The following is a 22,489-nucleotide window of genomic DNA, read 5'->3' as shown; positions in this document are numbered from 1 at the left end:
AAAGTACAGTAGCAAACACCTCCGGCTCTCCATGGGACAAAGAGGCTTCTGAATCCATGCATTTACCAGCTTGGGTGGTGACAGCCTGATTCATTAATAGGTGGATTTATTAATCCATATTACATAATAGCGTATGATGTCATTAATATTCACAATGACCTAATACGCTAATACAAACAAACAAACGTTATCTCGAGGTGTACGACGTCAACATCTTTACGCAGTAATCTATCAAATAAAGGCTAGATCGGTTACAAGAAATCTCAACCAATTTAACAATGGGCGCACCATTCCCAGACGGGCAGACCTTCGCCTGCGTTAGCACTACCGCCGGCCTGGCGCCGTGCGGAGACTAGCGCCCTTGGTGTACCTGTGCGGAGGACTGAATGTTTAACGCGCATGCGTGTGCCGCGATGAGCTCGGCGGGCCCTTTGGACGCATTTCTGAACACAGGAAGCCGCATTTATGCACAAGTATGCCATCCTAACCAATCTTAACCAATGGGGGACCCTCAGTAGCACAGGCCCCTCTCTTTTCACCAGCAATACAACAACTCCACTTTACGTAGCCCCTTTCTCAAGTTGTCAGCCTCTGAATCCTTAACTGTCCTGTTTGAACAGGGAATCGGGGATATTGAATAATAATAATAAAAAATAAATCAAATACCAGCACAGCAATTCAAAGTATAACACTGTAGTGATTATCCGTTTTTGTTGTGAGGTTGGCCTACGTGGCCGCGAGCTGGCAATTTCATTTTTTATGATTAAACTTTTAAAGGTACAATTTGTAAGTTTATCTACTTAATACAAACAGGTAGGTAGATTATCCCGCTTATTCCATGGTCACTTACCAAAGCATTATAATAAAAGCATTCACTTATTTTTTTATTTTTTTATTTGGTAGAACATTTTGGACTCAGAATTGAAAGGTTATGAAGCAAAAGTTAAAGCCGTGTTCATTGCGTTGCTATGGTTACGTAGAGACTCGGTGTCCAGCGTAAAAAATTCGAACAGTGATTAAAACTTGAGCCGAACTACATGTGTATTCCACTGTTTTAACGAACACCCTCGAGCCAATCAGAAACCAGTATTCTCCATGAACATGGTATAAATATAAATAACACATCCGCAATGTATAAATATGCTAATCAAAGTGTTGCTTTTCCTAAAAAAAAAAAAAAAATCTGAGAACCATTTATTTTTATGTTTTAAAAAATGTTGACGGCCCCACACAATCTGTTATGTTGTGGTCCGTCAGCAAATTAAATTTCTTCGTTTGGATGGATCCAGGGCGGCCTGGTGGCGCAGTGGTTAGCGCGGTCGCCTCACAGCAAGAAGGTCCTGGGTTCGAGACCCAGGGTAGTCCAACCTCGGGGGTCGTCCCGGGTTGTCCTCTGTGTGGAGTTTGCATGTTCTCCGCGTGGCTTTCCTCTGGGTGCTCCGGTTTCCTCCCACAGTCCAAAGACATGTAGGTCAAGTGAATCGGCCATACTAAATTGTCCCTAAATGTGTGTGTGTGTGTGTGTGTGTGTGTGTGTGTGTGTGTGTGTGTGTGTGTGTGTGATGGCTTGGTGGCCTGTCCAGGGTGTCTCCCCACCTGCCACCCAATGACTGCTGGGATAGGCTCCAGCATCCCTGAGAGCAGGATGAGTGGTTCGGCTAATGGATAGCATATCAATCAATCCATCAATCAATCAATCAAGTTGCATTCTATATAGCGCTTTTCTAGCTGCAACAGCCACTCAAAGCGCTTTACATTTCTGGTCAAATCTCAATTTCAGACACCTGTTATAACAGAACACAAGCCGTTTTCTGTACAACTGCTACCCATTTCTTATGCGTAAGTAAGGCCACCGAAATGTGATTTACACCATTAACTTATTCACATGCGCATCAACACGCGTCCAAACAGCATCTGTAAACGTGAGCAGCTTTTACAGCCTCCAGGGATGTGCAACATGATCCAGAACGGGTCGGTGTGGGCGTAGATCTCCGCTCCAACCAAGCAGCCACACACCCAAGTCTATAAATCAAGGTCCTCAGCAAAGACTATTGGTTGACTAATAGAATCAGTTGTGTAACTGCTTTGTTGGAACAAGGCTATTGTTTGACCAATAGAATCAGGTGTGTGGTGTGTAACTGCTTGGTTGGAACAAAGACCTGCACCCACAACGCCCCCCCCCAGACCATGCCACCCACCTCTAATCTAACCTGACTAAGCATACCATTCGTCATAACATGTATGACATCATAGAACCTCTTAATGAGGTCATCAATTATCTCATGCATGTCACATTTGTTTCATGGAATTAAAAGAATAGGTTTTCTACTATTTATAATTTTGTTTAATGTCATTCCAACATACAGTGTTTAAATTGATTTGATTATGAATATAGTAGTGTGTGTATATATTTATATGTGTGTGTGTGTGTTTCGTGTAACTATAATATGTTGATGATGATGATGATGATGTATATAGTATAAATGTGTCCAGCTAGCATGCTAGCTCCATCTGATTTTCATATTAGATACTGATGCAGTTTTTTATTTTAATACAGGAAACAAACCATTTACCTGTAAATGGAGACATCCTCTATGAGGTCTGTGGTCTCCGTGTCTGTGATGATGATGCCTTTTGGTGAAACTGTCAGCGTTACTTTCCGAAACTTCTTGGCGCTGGCTCTGGCCTGTCGAGAGAACGGTGACACACAATGAACATGTATCCACATGCACACACACACACACACACACAAACACACACACACACACACATTAAAATCCATCCATCCATCCATTATCCAAGCAACTTATCCCAATCGGGGTCACCGGATGCTGGAGTCTATCCCAGCAGTCATTGGGCGGCAGGCAGGGAGACACCCTGGACAAGCCACCAGTCCATCACAGGGCCGACACATTCACACCTAGGGACAATTTAGTATGGCCAATTCACCTGACCGAGATGTCGTGACATGTTAAAATCACAAGGGAAATAAAATACTATGCCTTTGGGTAGAGTTGGTACAAGCCTGCAAGATGACTACTCATTCAGGGAGAAAAAGATAGTGCAGAGGTAGAGCTAAACCAAAACACTTTGCTCAGGTTGTTCCAGAAATGTGTGAGAATGACAAGAGGTGACAGAAAGGAGAGTCAGGATGTTACATGCAGACTGAATGAGATTTCAAGGTCAGGCAGGCTGGCAGCCGCTGACTCCCCCGCTGCCATTTCAGCTCCATCTGGGCCATTACAACATCCGATAAGGAAAAACTGCTGAGCTCGTGCTCCGCTACAGTTCAGTGAGTGTCAGTGGCACTCACCTCCTCCACACCTGCTTAGCTATCAAAAAAAAAAGTGTTTTTCTTATTTATTCTTATGCTCATTAGTTGTCTCATATCCAACTGATTTCATTTGGGGAATCTTTAGAGTGCCAGTAAAGGAAAGAAGGGGGAAACGGGAAACGGGAGGAGAAAATTTTTACAAAGAGAAACTCTTGGTGCAGGATGTCTGTGTGCCTATGTGGCACACGCACACACACACACACACACACACACACACACACACACACACACACACACTCAAGCACATACACAGGCAGACAAACAAACACACACACATATGTGTGTGTGTGTGTGTGTGTGTGTGTGTGTGTGTGTGTGCAACACAGGAACACAGACACAAACATGCACACACATGAACACACACACACCGACACACAAGCACACGCACAAGCACATGCACTCATGCACACACACGTACACACATATGTATGTGTGTGTGTATGTGTGTCTGCCTGTGTGTGTGCTTGTGTGTTTGTGTCTGTGTGCTTGTGTGCGTCTTTGTGTGCATGTGTGTGTGCTTGTCTGTGTGTATGTGTTTCCGTATGTGTGTGTGCATGCATGTGTGCGTGTGCGTGCATGTGTGCATATGCTTGAGTGTGTGTCTGTGTGTGTGTTCATGTGTTTGCATGTGTGTGTGCATGTTTGTGTGTGTGTGCATGTGTCCGTGCACATGTGCATGTGTGTGTCTGCATGTGTGTGTGTGTGCATGTGCTTGTGTTTGTGCGTGTGTGTGTGTGTCCGTGTGTGTGTGTGTGTGTGTGTGTGTGTGCATGTGTGTGTGTGTGCATGTGCTTGTGCTTGTGTTTGTGCGTGTATATGTGTGTGTCCGTGTGTGTGTGTGTGCGCGTGCTTGCTAACTCTCTTTGGTATCCCTGTATTTGCAGATGTACAGGGGAGGATATAGAAATAGAGGCCAGCGGTGGAGAGAGAGCGAGGCTGGAGGCAGCGAGGGAGGAGGGATGCTTGTTAAAACAAAAAGAAGGGCTTCTCAAGGACAGGAGGAATGGTGCCACGTCTTACTGGTGGGGCCTAAATGCCCTGGAGAGGCTGGCTGCGAGCAGCACGCTCTGCCTGTAGCCGCACCACATGACGTTACACGAGACGTGGTACACAGCAACTTGTCATTATAAAAGGAAGCGACAGGGTACTGCGCCTTACTGTATGTAGTAACAGCCAAAAGGCGTTTTCCCCCGTTACGTTAATAATATCAGGCCACAAGGCAGAAAAAGAAACCACATTATTCCACATACAATGTTGAGCTTCGCTCTTTGCTGGGTCTTTTCCCCCCCTCGGTAAAAAAAAACATCTAACAATGGGAAAACTCACAAATGTATGTGACAAAGCTCATCCACTTTGCCCAGGAATGCAGAAACATTTGACTCCCTTTCTCTTTCTGAATCGATTCAATCTTCATGGTAATCCTCCCATCGGGTTCAGTTTGGCGTTTAATTTAGGAGCGGGGGGTTTATAATGAGGTTGCCTGTGCAGGATGGTCTCTGCAGAGAAGGAGCCCAACAGACTGTCAGAGACCTGCTGCTTGTCAGTGAGTGGTGGTGAAGAGACACGTGCACGGCCAAAAAAAAAAAAGAGCAAGAAAAGAGGGAAGAGCAAGAAAAGAGGGAAATACAGGGACATCTTTATAAGTAAGCGGATGTGTGCATGCACTCAGGCATTTTGTGGTATGTCGACCACCTCTTGTGAGGTGCTTTAAAATGCAATGGTTTGATTGGAGCTTGTGAAAAACGGCCCATCTTTCTCGGTTAATGTGGACCGCCATAGTCAGAGAAGCCCCTCTGAGTTGTGGTCTTGTTTTGTAGGCTGAGTATAATCTTATCAGTGGTTTGACCACTGCACATATGGAAAGCGTTGATAATCTTGGATTAACAACTTTCTTTTGTGGACCCGCTAACCCTGATACAAACACAGACACTACCTGGCGGGAGCGTAACTGGACTTTACGTGGCCAAGTGTCTTATGGGAAGTTATAGGTGATCACCACTAATTTCGAGAACATCTGGGATTTTTTTTTCCATAACAACAGACAAGAGAATCCCGCTGCCTAATCTGTGAAGCAAACTCCCATGTGCAGAAATTAGTCCAAAAACTGAACGCGGGAAATTAGTTAAATTCCTAATCTCTGGTGCTGAAAATGAATTTTATATTCTGAAACCGTATTTCGACTGCATCTTACAATTTGGCATTTTACAAATGACAAACGTACATTTTATTGTTGCTGATATCCGTTCACATTTTGAGATAAACAATTTGTTTTCAAACATATAAATAATATTACATTTTCATAAGCAAATGTGGGTAACGTAAGTAATGCACACGTGTTGCTGAAATGACACCGAGAATGAATGTTTTGAAAATCAGGAGTCGAATCCGCTGCGTTGTCGTACTGCTTAGTGATGGAGACTTACCATGGCAACAATCCGACGAATGGCTGCAGCCGCCATGTCCTCTCCTTTGGGTTGACCCACCAGGGTCATGCCCAGGTACTTGACATTGAACACCATCCCTTCCAGAAGGGTCTCCTTGGTGTCTGTCCAGTTCTCCGGCAGCTCTGATTGGACAACAAAACAGGAAATTGTAAAATATTACATAAAGGTGTATGCAGGTCTCATGTGACTGAACACGTTAAACTTTGAGCGACGAAATGATTTGGAAAGAGTTTGAACAAACGCAATAATTTTTTGAGGCTTTTTTCCCCTCCTTTTTCTCCCTAATTGTATCCGGCCAATTACCTCACTCTTCCGAGACATCTTGGTCGTTACTCCATCCCCTCTGCCGATCCGAGGAGGGCTGCAGACTACCACATGCCTCCTCCGATACATGTGGAGTCACCAGCCGCTGCTTTTCACCTGACAGTGAGGAGTTTCACCAGGGGGATGTAGCACATGGGAGGATCATGCTATTCCCCCCAGTTCCCCCTCCCTGAACAGGTGCCCTGACTGACCAGAGGAAGCACTAGTACAACGACCAGGAAACATACCCACATTCGGCTTCCCACCCTCAGACATGGCCAATTGTGTCTGTAGGGGCGCCTGACCAAGCCAGGGGTAACATGGGGATTCAAACCACCGATCCCTTTGTTGGTAGGCAACAGAAAAGACCACTATGCTACCCAGGCGCCCCAATTTTTTGAGGCCTCTTTCAGAATGTTCCTGTAGTTCGTTTTTCTCTACTTCATTTTTTGCTATTGCACAAACGCAAGCATTAACATGTTTGCTGGTCCTTCCTTTCAGAGATTTGAACAGCAGTGGGACTGACTGCATTGAAATAAACACAATCTTATCATAGAAATGATACAAATCTGAGGCCACTTCAAATGCTTTCAACATGCGGAGCAAAAACACCAAAAGTTACAACATGGAGCTTGTCTTGGTGCTAGTGTATCACTAGTGATACTATTATACATACATATATATATATATATATATATATATATATATATATATATATATATATATATATATATATATATATATATATATATATTGTCAGTCATATAGTATCAAAAAGTGTCGGTCCATGAGGGAAAAGAGCATTATTGATCACACGACAGACATTGTTTTCTGTTGTGAATGGTTAAAACTTTCATTTGTGTGTTGTGTTTGTTGCTTAAAAAAGTTTTTGTTTGCTGACACCATTGGCTGCCACGCATCTTTCTATGACAAGCTTCCAACTCGCTGCGACAAGTGGCCGGATTTCAGAAAAACTGGACTCGCTGGCCAGGCTTCCATCCATACATCAATATACTTGCAAGTGAGTAACTCATACGACCTTGTGTCAGAATCTCCGAGCTAACCCGTTAAATGCTCAGAGAGAGAGAGAGAGAGAGAGAGAGGTGAATCAGCGGTGGTACAGTAGTGTATTCTGTCCACGCAGGACTGCAGTGCCCTGCTGTTCCTGTGATGCACCACTCCGACAGGTTGCACCACGCTCACCATGAACACACTGCTCCGGGCTGAGAGCGCTCATGCAGAGAGCTTAAAGCTACGGCTGCACAAAGGGTTATTCATAAGTCTCCATTTTATTTTCATGCCACTATACAACCGACATAATCAAACAAGACCATCAGCGAGAAGATAGATATTGCTATATAAAGACTCCAAATGCTCGTTTCCTGGTTGCAAACATGACAATTAACAGCACACAGATGGGACACTTAGCCACGATCAGAGATACATTACCTCATTACTGTATGTTGTGCAAACTCCTGTTTTTTCCAGAACACCACTACATCTCTCTCTTCCCATCAAAACAAATGCACAAGCTACCAGAGGGCCAATGTGTGTAGAGCTTTGTGACAAGAGGCAATGCTTATGTGAAATGAAGCCGTTCTTCTGCAAAACATTACAGCTTTTGTCCACGGGGCTGCGCAGTCAACAAAAATCCCAAACTCCTTGTGACAGCTTTAAAAATAGCCCCTCAGTGGTACCTGGACCTGAAGCAGGATACTGCAGTGGCGCATCAGAGCAGGAACCACTGCTAAAAATATGCAGTGTCACATTTTTAAAGCTGCACTACAAGGAAAAAAACTTTAATAATAACCCTTGGTGATTCAACAAATTCTTTTTCCGATAATGATGCCTGCAATAACAGATGCAGTCACACAACAAATGAATTACTAATTAACGGGAAAAAGAGAACTGAAAAACCCCAGCACCAAAAGTCATTTATAAACTGATTACTTTTGTATGTCCATATACAGCGAAGATTAAAATAAGGGGGGGGGGGGTGGACCAAAAGTGTGACAGAGAAGAACTTATAGGGTAAGTGAGAGAGACAGAAATAGAGAGCGAGAGAGAGAGAGAGAAAGAGCGAAAGAGCGAGATGGAGAGAGAGAGAGAGAGAGAGCAAAAGAGAGAGAGAGTGAGAAATAGAGAGCAAAAGAGAGCGTGAGAGTGAGTGACAGGGCGAGAGCAAGAGCAAAATAGAGAGGGAGAGAGCAAGAGAGAGTGGGAGCACAAGTGAGAGCAAAAGAGAGACAGCGAGAGAGAGAGAGAGAGAGAGAGAGAGAGAGAGAGAAAGAGAGAGAGAGAGATATGATCAGCGTCCAGCACTCTGTTGGGGTGTGTTGGTTGGTGCTGAATTCTCCACATGGGCCAAGCCATCTGTCACAGGCCCCCAGCAGCTGTTTAGGTGGAGAACAGAGTACCATCTCCTAACACCCATTCCACGGCTCTGAATTATTAACCAATTTCTGGCTGCAGTGAAACGAACCGGTTCAAACCTGAGGAGGACGTTTGATGATATTTAATGTGACCGCTTAGTCACCCGGAGGACAACATAGTTCATTGGTTTTGATTTTTTGCGGGTGAACGATAGATTTGAATTGCTGAGCAGTATGAAGACGTCTGCTCTCTGATGGGACATTTTGTGTATGGTAAAGAAAAAAAACATAGAATCAATGGTATTTTTTGATACTTCTCCTTTAGAACACAACTCTAGGCCTTGCTTTAACTCTTTATCAAATCACAATGGACAGATTGTTGCAGAAGAAAACTGGGTAACATAGAAACCAAGACAAGTTGAAATGACTTTAAAATACCATCACAACCTCTTCGCCTCAAGACTGTCAACTTTGTTCCAACAGTGAACGTTAATTCAGTGTTTCGCGTTATGCCAAAAAGGGGACTGGAGGGTGAGCTCCAATTACCAGAGCATCACACTGCTCAGCAGCCCTGGGAAAGTCGACTCTAGGGTGCTGGAAAGGAGGCTCAGACCGATTGTCGAGCCTCGGATCCAGGAGGAACAATGCGGATTCTGTCCTGGCTGTGAAACAACGGACCAACTCTTTACTCTTGTGGAAGTGCTGAGGGAGGCCTGGGAGTTTGACCAGCCAGTTTACATGTGTTTTGTGGACTTGGAAAAGGCTTACGACCATGTACTCCAGGGCACTCTGTCTGGGGTACTGCGGGAGTATGGGGTACCGGGGCAGTTGCTACAAGCCATCCGGTCATTGTATAACCAAAGTGAGAGCTGTGTCTGTATTCTCAGCACAAAGTCAAACATGTTTTCGGTGGGTGTCGGACTCCGCCAAGGTTGTCCCTTGTCTCTGATTCTGTTTGTGATAGTCATGGACAGGATCTCAAGGTGCAGCCAAGGGGAGGAGTGTGTCCATTTTGGGAACCTCAGAATTGCATCTCTGCTCTTGGCAGATGATGTGGTTTTGTTGGCTTCATCAGAATGCGAACTCCAGTGTGCACTGGGGTGGTTTGCAGCTGAGTGTGAAATGGCCGGGATGAGAGTCAGCACCTCCAAGTCTGAGGCCATGCTTCTCTACCGGAAAATGGTGGATTGCTCCCTCCGGGTTGGGGATGACTTGTTGCCTCAAGTGAAGGAGTTCAAGTATCTTGGGGTCTTGTTCATGAGTGAGGGTAGGATGGAGTGGGAGATTGACAGGCGGATTGGTGCAGCATCAGCAGTAATGCGGACATTGTACTGGACCGTTGTGGTGAAGAGGGAGCTGGGCCGGAAGGCAAAGCTCTCAATTTACCAGTCAATCTTTCTTTCCAACCCTCACCTATGGTCATGAGTGGTGGGTAGTGACTGAAAGAGTGAGATCGTGGATGCAAGTAGCTGAAATTAGTTTCCTCCGTAGGGTGTCTGGCCTCAGTCTTAGAGATAGGTCGAGGAGCTCGGAAATCCGGAGGGAGCTCAGAGTAGAGCTGCTGCTTCTTTGTGTCAAAAGGAGCCAGTTGAGGTGGTTCAGGCATCTGATTAGGATGCCTCCTGGGCTCCTTCCTTTGGAGGTTTTCCGGGCATGTCCAACTGAGAGGATACCCCAGGGTAGACCCAGAACTCACAGGAGGGACTACATGTCCAATCTGTCCTGGGAACACCTTGAGATCCCCCAGGAAGAGCTGGAGGGCATTGCTGGGGAGAGGAACGTCTGGAGTGCCCTACTTAGCTTGCTGCCACTGCGACCTGACCCTGGAGAAGCAGCTGATGATGAGATGAGACTTTATGCCAAATTAGGGCATAAATAATGGTGCCACAGTCAAATCAGCCCTCCCAGTCAGAATCCATTGAAAGCTTCAATAAGATGTCAAACACAACTGGGAAGAATGGGAAAAAATCAAATTCACTTGTATTCACATGTCAAGTCATGACAGCAAATCCATGTCCAGCATCACTTCATGGATGGGTAAGGGTATATTCCTTTGCACATCCAGGACTTTTTCTTTTCTCATAGACATTTTGGAGTGCATATGTGCATGGTGATTAGGGTTGCCAACCATTCCTTAAAATAAGGAATCGTTTCTTATTATATATATATATAAATTGTGTGTGTGTGTGTGTGTGTGTGTGTATAGTGTAAGGCACATTATATTTGTTATGCCCGCGCCACACCGCCTCGTCCATCAGCCCGTCCCTTATTTCCATTTCAAGGAGTTGGCAACCCTAATGGTGATGTCAGGCGATGTCATGGCCAAAGTTGTTCAGAATTCCTGCATACAGTCTTACAATTATTGTTGAGTGTTTTCGAATGACCTTGAGTAATGCTTCTGAATTATAATTTATTCAGACAGTTTATTTTTAGTAGTTAATGAATATGAGTGAGACTTATATACACTCACCGGCCACTTTATTAGGCACACCTGTCCAACTGCTCGTTAACGCAAATTTCTAATCAGCCAATCACATGGCAGCAACTCAATGCATTTAGGCATGTAGACATGGTCAAGACGATCTGCTGCAGTTCAAACCAAGCATCAGAATGGGGAAGAAAGGTGATTTAAGTGACTTTGAACGTGGCATGGTTGTTGGTGGCAGACGGGCTGGTCTGAGTATTTCAGAAACTGCTGATCTACTGGGATTTTCACGTACAACCATCTCTAGGGTTTACAGAGAATGGTCCAAAAAAGAGAAAATATCCAGTGAGCGGCAGTTCTGTGGGCGAAAATGCCTTGTTGATGCCAGAGGTCAGAGGAGAATGGCCAGACTGGTTCCAGCTGATAGAAAGGCAAAAGTAACTCAAATAACCACTCATTACAACCGAGGTATGCAGAAGAGCATCTCTGAACGCACAACACGTCGAACCTTGAGGCAGATGGGCTACAGCAGCAGAAGACCACACCGGGTGCCACTCCTGTCAGCTAAGAACAGGAAACTGAGGCTACAATTCGCACAGGCTCACCAAAATTGGACAATAGAAGATTGGAAAAACGTTGCCTGGTCTGATAAGTCTCGATTTCTGCTGCGACATTCGGATGGTAGGGTCAGAATTTGGCGTCAACAACATGAAAGCATGGATCCATCCTGCCTTGTATCAACGGTTCAGGCTGGTGGTGGTGGTGTAATGGTGTGGGGGATATTTTCTTGGCACACTTTGGGCCCCTTAGTACCAATTGAGCATCGTGTCAACCCCACAGCCTACCTGAGTATTGTTGCTGACCATGTCCATCCCTTTATGACCACAGTGTTCCCATCTTCTGATGGCTACTTCCAGCAGGATAACTCGCCATGTCATAAAGCTCGAATCATCTCAGACTGGTTTCTTGAACATGACAATGAGTTCACTGTACTCAAATGGCCTCCACAGTCACCAGATCTCAATCCAATAGAGCACCTTTGGGATGTGGTGGACCGGGAGATTCGCATCATGGATGTGCAGCCGACAAATCTGCAGCAACTGCGTGATGCTATCATGTCATTATGGACCAAACTCTCTGAGGAATGTTTCCAGTACCTTGTTGAATCTATGCCACGAAGGATTAAGGCAGTTCTGAAGGCAAAAGGGGGTCCAACCCGGTACTAGCAAGGTGTACCTAATAAAGTGGCCAGTGAGTGTAGTCCAAAAGCATTTCTGCAAGGGGAAAATTCTGGTCTGAAGCTTAGGGCCCCGAGAGAATGTCATTTTATTTATTCGTCCATGAAACCACAGCAAATGCATTCACGGTGGTTCACTGTTGCTGAATGGCATCCAACATTCATTATTTCGCCATCAGTCATCTTGATGGTAACACGATGCTATTGGGGTAGCCGTTACCTCAAGGTAAGAGAAGTGAGCCTTTAATCCCAGGGTTGCTGGTTTGAATCCCAGGCCCGGCTGAGTAAACCTGGTTTTCCCTGCGCTGACAACAAAAGGATTGTTTGTCTCAGGATCCCAAAGGCAGTTGTACCCCTCAGGGCAAGGCACTTCATCCGAAATGCCCCAAACCATGCTGCTCTGTGGCCAATGCTGTGCTTTTCCCCATCTGGGCAGCATAGGCAGAAACATAACACATTTCCAGTTTGTCAAACTGATCATTTATTTGTAGCTTATCCGTATCCTATGCAAAACTGCTCTACACTTTTGCACATGGAAAATGTGTCATTTCTGTCGGGAAGGTTATCAAAAGTGTCAAGGCTGAAGGAAAAGCTGACCCTGTGGTAGGAGCCAGGTGGCATGGTGTATTAACTAAAAGCATACAGCTTACACCGTAATTGAATTTAGGTCTGGAAAAGAGAAAAAAAAAAAACTTAAATGAAAAAGAAATTTCTCTTTTCACTGATGCTCAACACATTGCACATTATATTATGTATACATAAGGGTCCTGGGATCATGATTTAGCTCAACTGAGATTCATACTATGATACAGTCATTAAAAATACCCTGAGGTATCCCCGGATATGCAGAGGGGGTGGAGCAGTGACCGAGACAGCTCGGAAGAGTGGGGTAATTGGCCGGATACAACTGGGAAGAAAAGGGGGGGGACCCCCCCCCCCAAATAAATAAATAAATAAAAATAAAAATAACCTGAGATCCAGAGGCTTCAAGGCTCATGAATCAGTTTTCCCCCCACCGCTGTAGAAAAGGGCTTAAAATTATTATTTTTACCAACAACTTTGAAATGAATGTGGTCATGGCAAGTCACCAAAGAAAAGTCTGCTCGGCAGCTCCATAGAGTACTATGGAATATGCTTTTATTGACAGACGAGGTGATGCAAGAGGGAGAAATGACAAATTATGACCAGAATTACTGTTCCTTCAATATACACCTCATGGACATGAATTTAACCAAAAACATTTTTTTTAATTTCACCGTTAATATTCATCATTTAAATCCCCCTTTGAGGAGCCTTTGGCCCTCGGAGCCCAGTTTATGAACCATTACGCAAATGCACAGAGGGCAGGTGAGGAGACACTACTCTCATTTAAACAAGCATTTCCCCAGATTCTGTTGCCTGTGAGAGACCATTTAAATTTACTCAGCTAAAGGGCACCTTGACTCAAAACCGCTGACGTAAAAGCAATGGGATGTACGTGTGTGAAGTTGTTTTTCTTTCTCTCCCCGCACTTTGATATCAGAATCACTCCTGTCAAAGTGAGAGCACCCACTCGCCTTGGCAGAGACAACGTTTCCCTTCCTCGACAGCTTGGTGTCCGGTACTCTATTTTGGCTCCGAGCCTGGGTATTTTGTACACATCAACACTTGCCAAAGCCCATCGTGTGTTTTGGGACGTCCCCTCTTGCAGATGAAAAGTGCTGACATGCAGCGGCTGCTGCCCAAAAAAGAGCCCCTCTGCAGACTAATTCTCTGGTAGTCGAAAAGCCCAGCCAAAACGCCTCAGCACCACAATGCCAAACTGCTCGGGTCCATATCATATCTCCACCAGGCTACACACATGAATTATTAAAGAGCTCAGTGTTGATGCTGCGGGCCTTCAAATATATCACACCCCCCAAAAGAGATACTCTTAAATATTTAATACACGGTTCTCTATGTGAACTACACGGGGACTGGGACTGATAAGAGTGACAGGAACAAGTGGAGTGAGACTAATTGGATTTTAACATGTTAAAGCAAATACCAGGGTGGAACCGGGAGAAATGTGCAACTCACTTTTTGGATAGCCACCATATTTATCAGAAATGAGCAACTTCTGCTATGTTCTGCCGTTTGTGAAATTGTGTGCATGTGCATGCAAGTGTGCATGTGCACGTGTGCGTGTGCGTGTGTGTGATGGTCATATAATTTAGAAGAACGTGAAATGAGATTACCCAGGGAGCTGCAATGGCGCTCTGATGCTGCTTGCATCTTTATTGAATTGATGCCTTGCGACACTTTCACACCGAGGCTGCCAGGGAGGCGTCCTCTGACTCTATCATGCATGCATTACAGTTACGATTTAACGGTTAAATTAACAACGTGCGTGTTGATGACAGCACAAATTTTTTTGACAGTTTGCTTCCCTGTGCACACAGGATATTCACATGAAATCATTAGGAGAGGTCAGGGATGCAGAGCATTGTGGGTTCCCCTGCAAAACATGTAACACTGCCTAACAACCAACTGACCAATGAAGCATTTAACTTTTTTCAAGACAACTAGGACAAGTGTTGCTGTACTGTAATGAGTACCTTTGGGGGTCTGTATGCCACAAACTAGACAACATCCGGCAATCAGCAGCTGGCTCGTACCGCTAAATGGTTGATAGTCTTAATTGGCAAGCTAAAGTCAAACTGATACCCTGGGGTACATCTTAAGTTCACTAATCACCCCGTGCTGTGGATTAATTAACAACACAAACACGAGTACAGAGATGCGTACACACACACAAAACAAGGGAATTCCTCCAGTTACCATCATCACAATTATGTGCAAACACTGCTAGCATTTTAACAGTTCGCTCCAGGATCGACAGAAACATTTCCTGCCTTCCGCTTCTCATTTCTCTCAATGGACAGTAAGTAGGCCATTCACCCGAGGATGCTCTCACACACTGCTATGATACCACCCAATGAACATCCATTTGAATAGTACAACATGAGCGAGTCAAGTATGTTACCTGGTTTTCCTGACCCTATCGACACCCCCCCCCCGCACCCGCATGATATAATCCCTCCGTTTTTTTATCGTTTTACTCCTCCTCGGGAACTGTAAATCTAGGACACCACCTTGACAGGAAAATAGGCCGCATATGCAGGGAAGACGGCGGGCTGGGATGGAGTGTGTACGGGTGGGGGGGGGGGTGATTTCCTGATTCTGCCTTGAGGGGAACCAAGTAAAGCCAAGTCCTTCCTCTCAAGGACTAACTTTTCCTTGCCACTTCCTTAATTCTCCTTTTCCTGCAACCTTTATCATCTATCCTCACCTCATCCAGTCATCATCCACAGCAGATACACAGCTCAGTGTCCTCTCTCCTTCAGAGCTTCATCTGGGAGGCTGGCTTATTAAGGGGCACTAAACATCCTTTGCCCACAGCTGCAAATCACTCATCAAACCATAATTACACAACAACAATAACAGGATGTAGACGTGGCATCAGGGAGCCAGACAAATGTTGCTAGGCAACCAGCACCATCATCTGTAACAATGCAGCTGAGGCAGGGGGAGGGGCATCCAAATTACATTATTGAACACTTTGGCAAGGCATCAAAACAGTCATACAAAACACTAAGTGTGGAGGATAACACCAGAATTAAGCATGTGTGCCCAGAAATGGAGAGGTGCCATAAAACCACTGCCTCTGGATTCACATTTTATGCCCTGCCTGGACCCTGGCTGACCGACTGATTGATTGATTTTATTCAACAACAAAACAATAAATACAGGATAAGGGCTCTATATACAATTTTCAGAGATTGTCAAGGATAACACAAGGAAGCTAGTATGCTTATTTCCATTGCGGTCCTTGATGGAAGGGGGTGCAAGGATAGTCGTCAGCAAATGACAAACTTGACACTAAAAAAAACAGAGGCACTACACATACAACACGTAATAAATACTTGAAATGGGTGATTCCTGTAACACATATCACAAGATGATAATGACATTGAGATAATAATTTAATCTAACTTGGTTCTACACCACATTTTATCACGGTTTTGAACCTGCCCACCCCGTCAATTTCCTTCATGACTTTGGGTAGCTTAGTTCATAAAAGAGCTGCTGGGTATAAGAAGGTTGCCTTGCCTGCAAATGTTTTACATCTGAAGGGTACAAAGTCATGAATTTTATCAGAAGGTGTTGATATCTGAAGCAAAAAAATGCAATAACAGCTACATTAGCTCAGTCTGTAAGAATGTTATTACACCTCCTGTGGTCATGTTTTGGAGATCCACTGTGGAACATATTAACTGGAAAAATGTCATAAATACTGTATAACTAATAAGGTCAACGAAGTTACAGTCAAGATTATCCACAGAGTTTTGTTAGGGTTTGCACCCGACCCCAAGAGCACAAACACAGAAGGCACAATATAGCGGGACCAACAGGCTAATTTATTGAAGAGAAAACTCAGGAAGTCCACTCTCACCAGGAAACGCGAAGTCCACCTTTAAGCCGGGAACCGTGGAGTCGCCCTTTAATCCGGGAACAGTGGAGTCGGCCCTTAATCCAGGCAGGAGGGGGGGGTAAACAGGAGGATACCAAAGGAGAACGGAAAATCACAGCAACGCTGGAGTGAAGAAATCCTCTTCGTAAACGGAAAGCAGCGCACAGGGGAAGGGGAGCAACGAGGAAGGTCCAACAGAGAAATCTCCAGGGAAGATCCAGGTAAGTAAACAAACTTCGATGAGCAGGACAAGCACAAGTACTCTCCCAGGGAACGGCACGAACTGGCAACAAGCTGAGAGTGACACAGCCAGATATAGGGAGGTGATTGCCAACAGGTGAGTGGAGGGGTAACGAGGAAACAGGCATCAGGTGGAGTTGGCAGAGCTCCGGGTACGCTTACACTGCAGAGCGGGTGTGGAGCGGGGAGACGTTGAGCCTTGGCCAAGGTTACACTGCAGAGCGGGTGTGGAGCGGCGAGACGTAACAAGTTTACCCAGTGAAAAGTTTTATTGCAAGTAGATTTAAAATAGACATTGATGATAAATGTGCATTCTGTGAAAATGACTTTGAATCTCTAAGCCACCTTTTCTGGAACTGCCCACGTTTGTACATTTTGGACGGATTTATCAAATTTTATTCTTAGAAAAAACCTTTTTCAATCTCACCTTTCAATTGCAAGATATCCTTCTTCTATTTAACCCCATAGACAAAGAACCCAACATGATGTTTGTTATAAATGTATTAATTATTCTTGGCAGATTCTTTGTGCATGAAGTGGAATGGGAAAAACCCAAACTAAGTGTATTCTGGATACACATGCAAAACTACATCAAGACAATTCATTTATGTAAAAACAAAAAACAATTCAAACTGTTAATATTTTTGAGAAGTGTAATTTAACATTTGAATAATTGATTGTACCCCTGTGTTAAATCTTAAGTTTATGTAAGTTCTTCTAAATACATAAATAGTTTATCATTGTGAGGTATAATTTTTGCAATGGACTATTTTCATTCAGTTTTATTTTTATTTTTTTTGCCACTGCAGCCCTTTCGCTTGTATGCAATGTCATTTGTATGCTGATTGTATACAAATAGCTGATGATGTCATCTAGCAAGTATTACAGTTTCGTTTATTGCTAAGACACATTTCTTGAAATTAAGCCCCATTTCCCATTTCCCAAAACCCTAAACACAAACGCATAACTGCGCACTTATCTCCACAAACTTCAAACTTCCATATCAAAACCAAACTCTCCACTCAAAACCATGTCATCTTCATCTTAATCAAACTTTGCCTTCAGACATCACACAAAAGCCATCAAATACACATACACTACAAAATAGCCATTACACAATGGTGAAATCAATTCAAAACACTACCATAAAAACATGTTACTGCAATGAATAATGGTGCTTATGGTTTTCCCCCAGAATGACTTTTTTACATGATGAACACAACATAAAGACACACCACATGTATACATTTGCAAAATTTCTCATTCCTCAACTTACTATAGTAAAACAAACTGAAACTGAGTGCAAAAAGTGAATGTTCTGTTAAGAAATATGCAACTGAAAAACAATGTAGAATACAGTAAAATAACATCCCATCTGTGGTCTGGGTAGGCCAGAGATTCTCATCAACATTAGCCCTAGCCAGGCAGTGGGGAAAAAAACCCCTTGCATGCCTATCTACCCCTGGCAAGCCTCACCGTAATATCTAAAATAGCCTCCTCTATGGCCTGGAGGAGGTGAACATGGATGTAGGGGTCTCAGTCATAGACCTTCCACCGCCATGCCAAAAAAAAACTTCTCTATGAGATTTAGCAAGGGACAATATGCAGGTAGAAAGATGTTGCTGAAGCTTGGGTTGTTCGTGAACCAGGCAGTCACGAACAACCCAAGATTCACAGAGCAGACCGGAGGAAACTGACATTGTCCCAAACGACATCGTAGAATGGCTGTTCTGGCTGTGCCGGCTCCCTCTGGTCTAGTCTGTATACATGATCTTGCAGACCATTGAGGAAAGCCAGCATGCCTAGTGCTGTATGGACCAAGGGTGGCATGGCTGTGGAGGACCCCTCAGCGGCTGATGGCAGCACACATGGTCATTTTGCTTTCTCGCTCGCCAGGGACATTCACAATGGCCCGGCGGCCAATTATGTTCTTCCCCCTTCTCCTTTTGGTAAGATTAAAAAGGACTTGTGTGTTAATTGGGTTCGACATGTGATGACTTGAGTTAATGATATTGAACGCCAGCGCTTTCTTAACGAGCACATGGTGCAGCCAGTGAGATATATATAACTATATATATATAACTTTGTTAAAAGAAACCCTCAACGGGAGGAAAAGTGCTCAACAAATACGAAGCAAAATAATCCAGTGATTCAAGTAAATTCTGTATGAGACAGTACACGCCTGTTCCATGCCATAATTTCATGCTGATGATTGCTTATGGCATGAAACAGGCTTGTACTGACTCATACAGAATTTAACTTGAATCACTGGATTTATATATATATAATATCTCAACACAGATAGAGGAAAAAAAAGTTTTAATACATTGCAGTACAGGCCTGTTGCATCATGCACTCATCAGCTGCTAATGTGGTTAAACAAAGAATCATACATACATACATACATACATACATACATACATACATACATACATACATACATATACATACATACATACATACATACATACATACATACATACATACATACATACATACATACATACGTATGCACACACATATACACACACACACACACATATATATATATACACTACCGTTCAAAAGTTTGGGATCACCCAAACAATTTTGTGTTTTCCATGAAAAGTCACACTTATTCACCACCATATGTTGTGAAATGAATAGAAAATAGAGTCAAGACATTGACAAGGTTAGAAATAATGATTTGTATTTGAAATAAGATTTTTTTTACATCAAACTTTGCTTTCGTCAAAGAATCCTCCATTTGCAGCAATTACAGCATTGCAGACCTTTGGCATTCTAGCTGTTAATTTGTTGAGGTAATCTGGAGAAATTGCACCCCACGCTTCCAGAAGCAGCTCCCACAAGTTGGATTGGTTGGATGGGCACTTCTTTGAGCAGATTGAGTTTCTGGAGCATCACATTTGTGGGGTCAATTAAACGCTCAAAATGGCCAGAAAAAGAGAACTTTCATCTGAAACTCGACAGTCTATTCTTGTTCTTAGAAATGAAGGCTATTCCATGCGAGAAATTGCTAAGAAATTGAAGATTTCCTACACCGGTGTGTACTACTCCCTTCAGAGGACAGCACAAACAGGCTCTAACCAGAGTAGAAAAAGAAGTGGGAGGCCGCGTTGCACAACTGAGCAAGAAGATAAGTACATTAGAGTCTCTAGTTTGAGAAACAGACGCCTCACAGGTCCCCAACTGGCATCTTCATTAAATAGTACCTGTTAGAGCCTGTTTGTGCTGTCCTCTGAAGGGAGTAGTACACACCGGTGTAGGAAATCTTCAATTTCTTAGCAATTTCTCGCATGGAATAGCCTTCATTTCTAAGAACAAGAATAGACTGTCGAGTTTCAGATGAAAGTTCTCTTTTTCTGGCCATTTTGAGCGTTTAATTGACCCCACAAATGTGATGCTCCAGAAACTCAATCTGCTCAAAGAAGTGCCCATCCAACCAATCCAACTTGTGGGAGCTGCTTCTGGAAGCGTGGGGTGCAATTTCTCCAGATTACCTCAACAAATTAACAGCTAGAATGCCAAAGGTCTGCAATGCTGTAATTGCTGCAAATGGAGGATTCTTTGACGAAAGCAAAGTTTGATGTAAAAAAAATCTTATTTCAAATACAAATCATTATTTCTAACCTTGTCAATGTCTTGACTCTATTTTCTATTCATTTCACAACATATGGTGGTGAATAAGTGTGACTTTTCATGGAAAACACAAAATTGTTTGGGTGATCCCAAACTTTTGAACGGTAGTGTATATATATATATATATATATATATATATGAAGGGGTTTGTGTGTAGAGTTTTTCATAAAAGGTTCAACAAATCTGAATCATGCGTGAAAACGGGGAGAGTGTTTATAGGTTTGGGAAATGGGGCTGTCTTCTGGTAGATGGCGTCATGGTTTGGGATGTTCAGTTAATAGGCTCAAGTCATAGTGCGCAAGCAATCGAGAAAAGCTGTAATGACTTTTGGGGCTGCCAACAGCCACTTTCCTTACAAAAAAGTTAGCACGTTTTTCCAGATCAGTTTGTTTGGGTCCTGTCACAGCGTCCTCAGCAAGATAGGCAAACATGTTAAAGGGATTTCTTTTTTGTTTGAAGGGGCGGAAGATTGAGATGGGGGACTGGGGAAGGAAGCTGTAGTAAGACGAGGGCTGAAGACAGTGAGTAGACGGGTAAAAGGAAAGTGAGGGTTGAAGAGCAGAGGAGGGGCCCAGACCGGTCTTTGTTTTGGGAGAGCATTAACTGGGGGAAGTGGTGCAGACCTCTGTTGCTCCCCGTCAAAGCCTCCTCTGTTAGATCAGGGTTCTGATGTGTCCCTGGAGGCCTGGGTCCTGGAAGTGGACTGGCAGAGTAAACAAACAAGAGGGAGGAGGCACTCACGCACGCCACACTAACACCTCCACATACTATGTATACTCCGACTTAAAAAGGACACACTCCCATACAAACACCTTTAATTTTTACATACTGCTTTGTGCAACACCTCGACTCCATCATATGGGAGGAAGCAAACTTGAGGCCAGCGCATCCTCTTTATTTTTTTGTGCTTGATCCAGTTTATGTGGGCAGGCAAACAAGAATTAGATCAGTGGTTCTCAGCCTGGGGGTCACCATCCCCTGAAAGACTGCAAGATGATTTATTTTGTTGTTTATGCAGCTTTATTACCATCTTTTCCATATTGAAGATGAACATATTTCTTGTGATAGAAACAATACTTGTAGTCTCTGAAATCTGAGAATATGTTTAATCAGTTGGGGTTTAAGTTTACCTTTCTGCAATGGGCTGTCACAAGTATGGGCATCACTTCATTTCTGGGGATATAAGGATGATAAAAAAATAAAACAATATAAGAAATATCTAAAGCTGATATATATTTTTTTTTTTTTGCACAAGTTGCTTGGGGAAAAAAAATAAGGGAAAATCTGAATTGCACGATATAATAGTGAGTGCGTTAGACAGAAGAATATAGCATGAACTCTATCCTGCAACTCATTACATATGCATATGTATGTATGTGTTTATATATATATATATATATATATATATATATATATATATGGCCTTGTGATGGTCTGTCTGGCGGCCTGTCTAGGGTGTCTCCCCACCTGCCGCCCAATGACTGCTGGGATAGGCTCCAGCATCCCCGTGACCCTGAGAGCAGAATAAGTGGTTAAGATAATGGATGGATGGATGGATGGATGGATATTGGGCACATCCCCCCGAGCAACCCTCAGCTCCATACACAATTTAATCTGGCCCACCCTGTCCTGTAGCCTAAGCCAATTTACTCTCTCAAAATGATAAGAAGCCAAGTGAGTGTCCACCGATAGCTGCAGCACATGTCTGACAAGCTTGTTCTGTGATGCCTGAAGTTTATTTTTGGTTGCCTTTGCAATAACATCATACCGAGCACAACAGGCATAGTCAAAGTGACACCGAATTAGAGAACCAGCAAGTATTTCCTTTTTCTTTTCTTTCTTTTTTTAATTTAACCTCTTTTGCTCCCTAATTGTATCTGGCCAATTACTCCATTCCTCTGAGCCATCCCGGTCGCTGCTCCACCCCCTCTGCCGATCTGGGGAGGGCTGCAGACTACCACATGCCTCCTCCGATACATGTGCAGTCGCCAGCCGCTTCTTTT

The 22,489-nt window shown here is 43.7% G+C and overlaps 1 protein-coding gene across 1 annotated transcript in view; it reads right to left on the bottom strand.

Moving 5' to 3' along the window:
* Positions 1-22,489, bottom strand: part of si:dkey-71h2.2 (low density lipoprotein receptor adapter protein 1) — an 81,306-nt gene that overhangs the window by 30,200 nt on the left and 28,617 nt on the right. Inside the window, exons 2-3 of the mRNA XM_056294851.1 lie at positions 5,758-5,900; positions 2,574-2,686 (exon numbers count right to left, since the gene is read on the bottom strand). Coding sequence (XP_056150826.1) covers positions 2,574-2,686; positions 5,758-5,900 — 256 coding nt within the window. The remainder of the gene's footprint in view (positions 1-2,573; positions 2,687-5,757; positions 5,901-22,489) is intronic.

This window comes from Lampris incognitus, chromosome 15 (genome assembly GCF_029633865.1).
Source record: "Lampris incognitus isolate fLamInc1 chromosome 15, fLamInc1.hap2, whole genome shotgun sequence".
Taxonomy (NCBI): domain Eukaryota; kingdom Metazoa; phylum Chordata; class Actinopteri; order Lampriformes; family Lampridae; genus Lampris; species Lampris incognitus.
The sequence above is the reverse complement of the archived record's forward strand: the minus strand, read 5'-3'. Positions and strand labels throughout refer to the sequence as shown.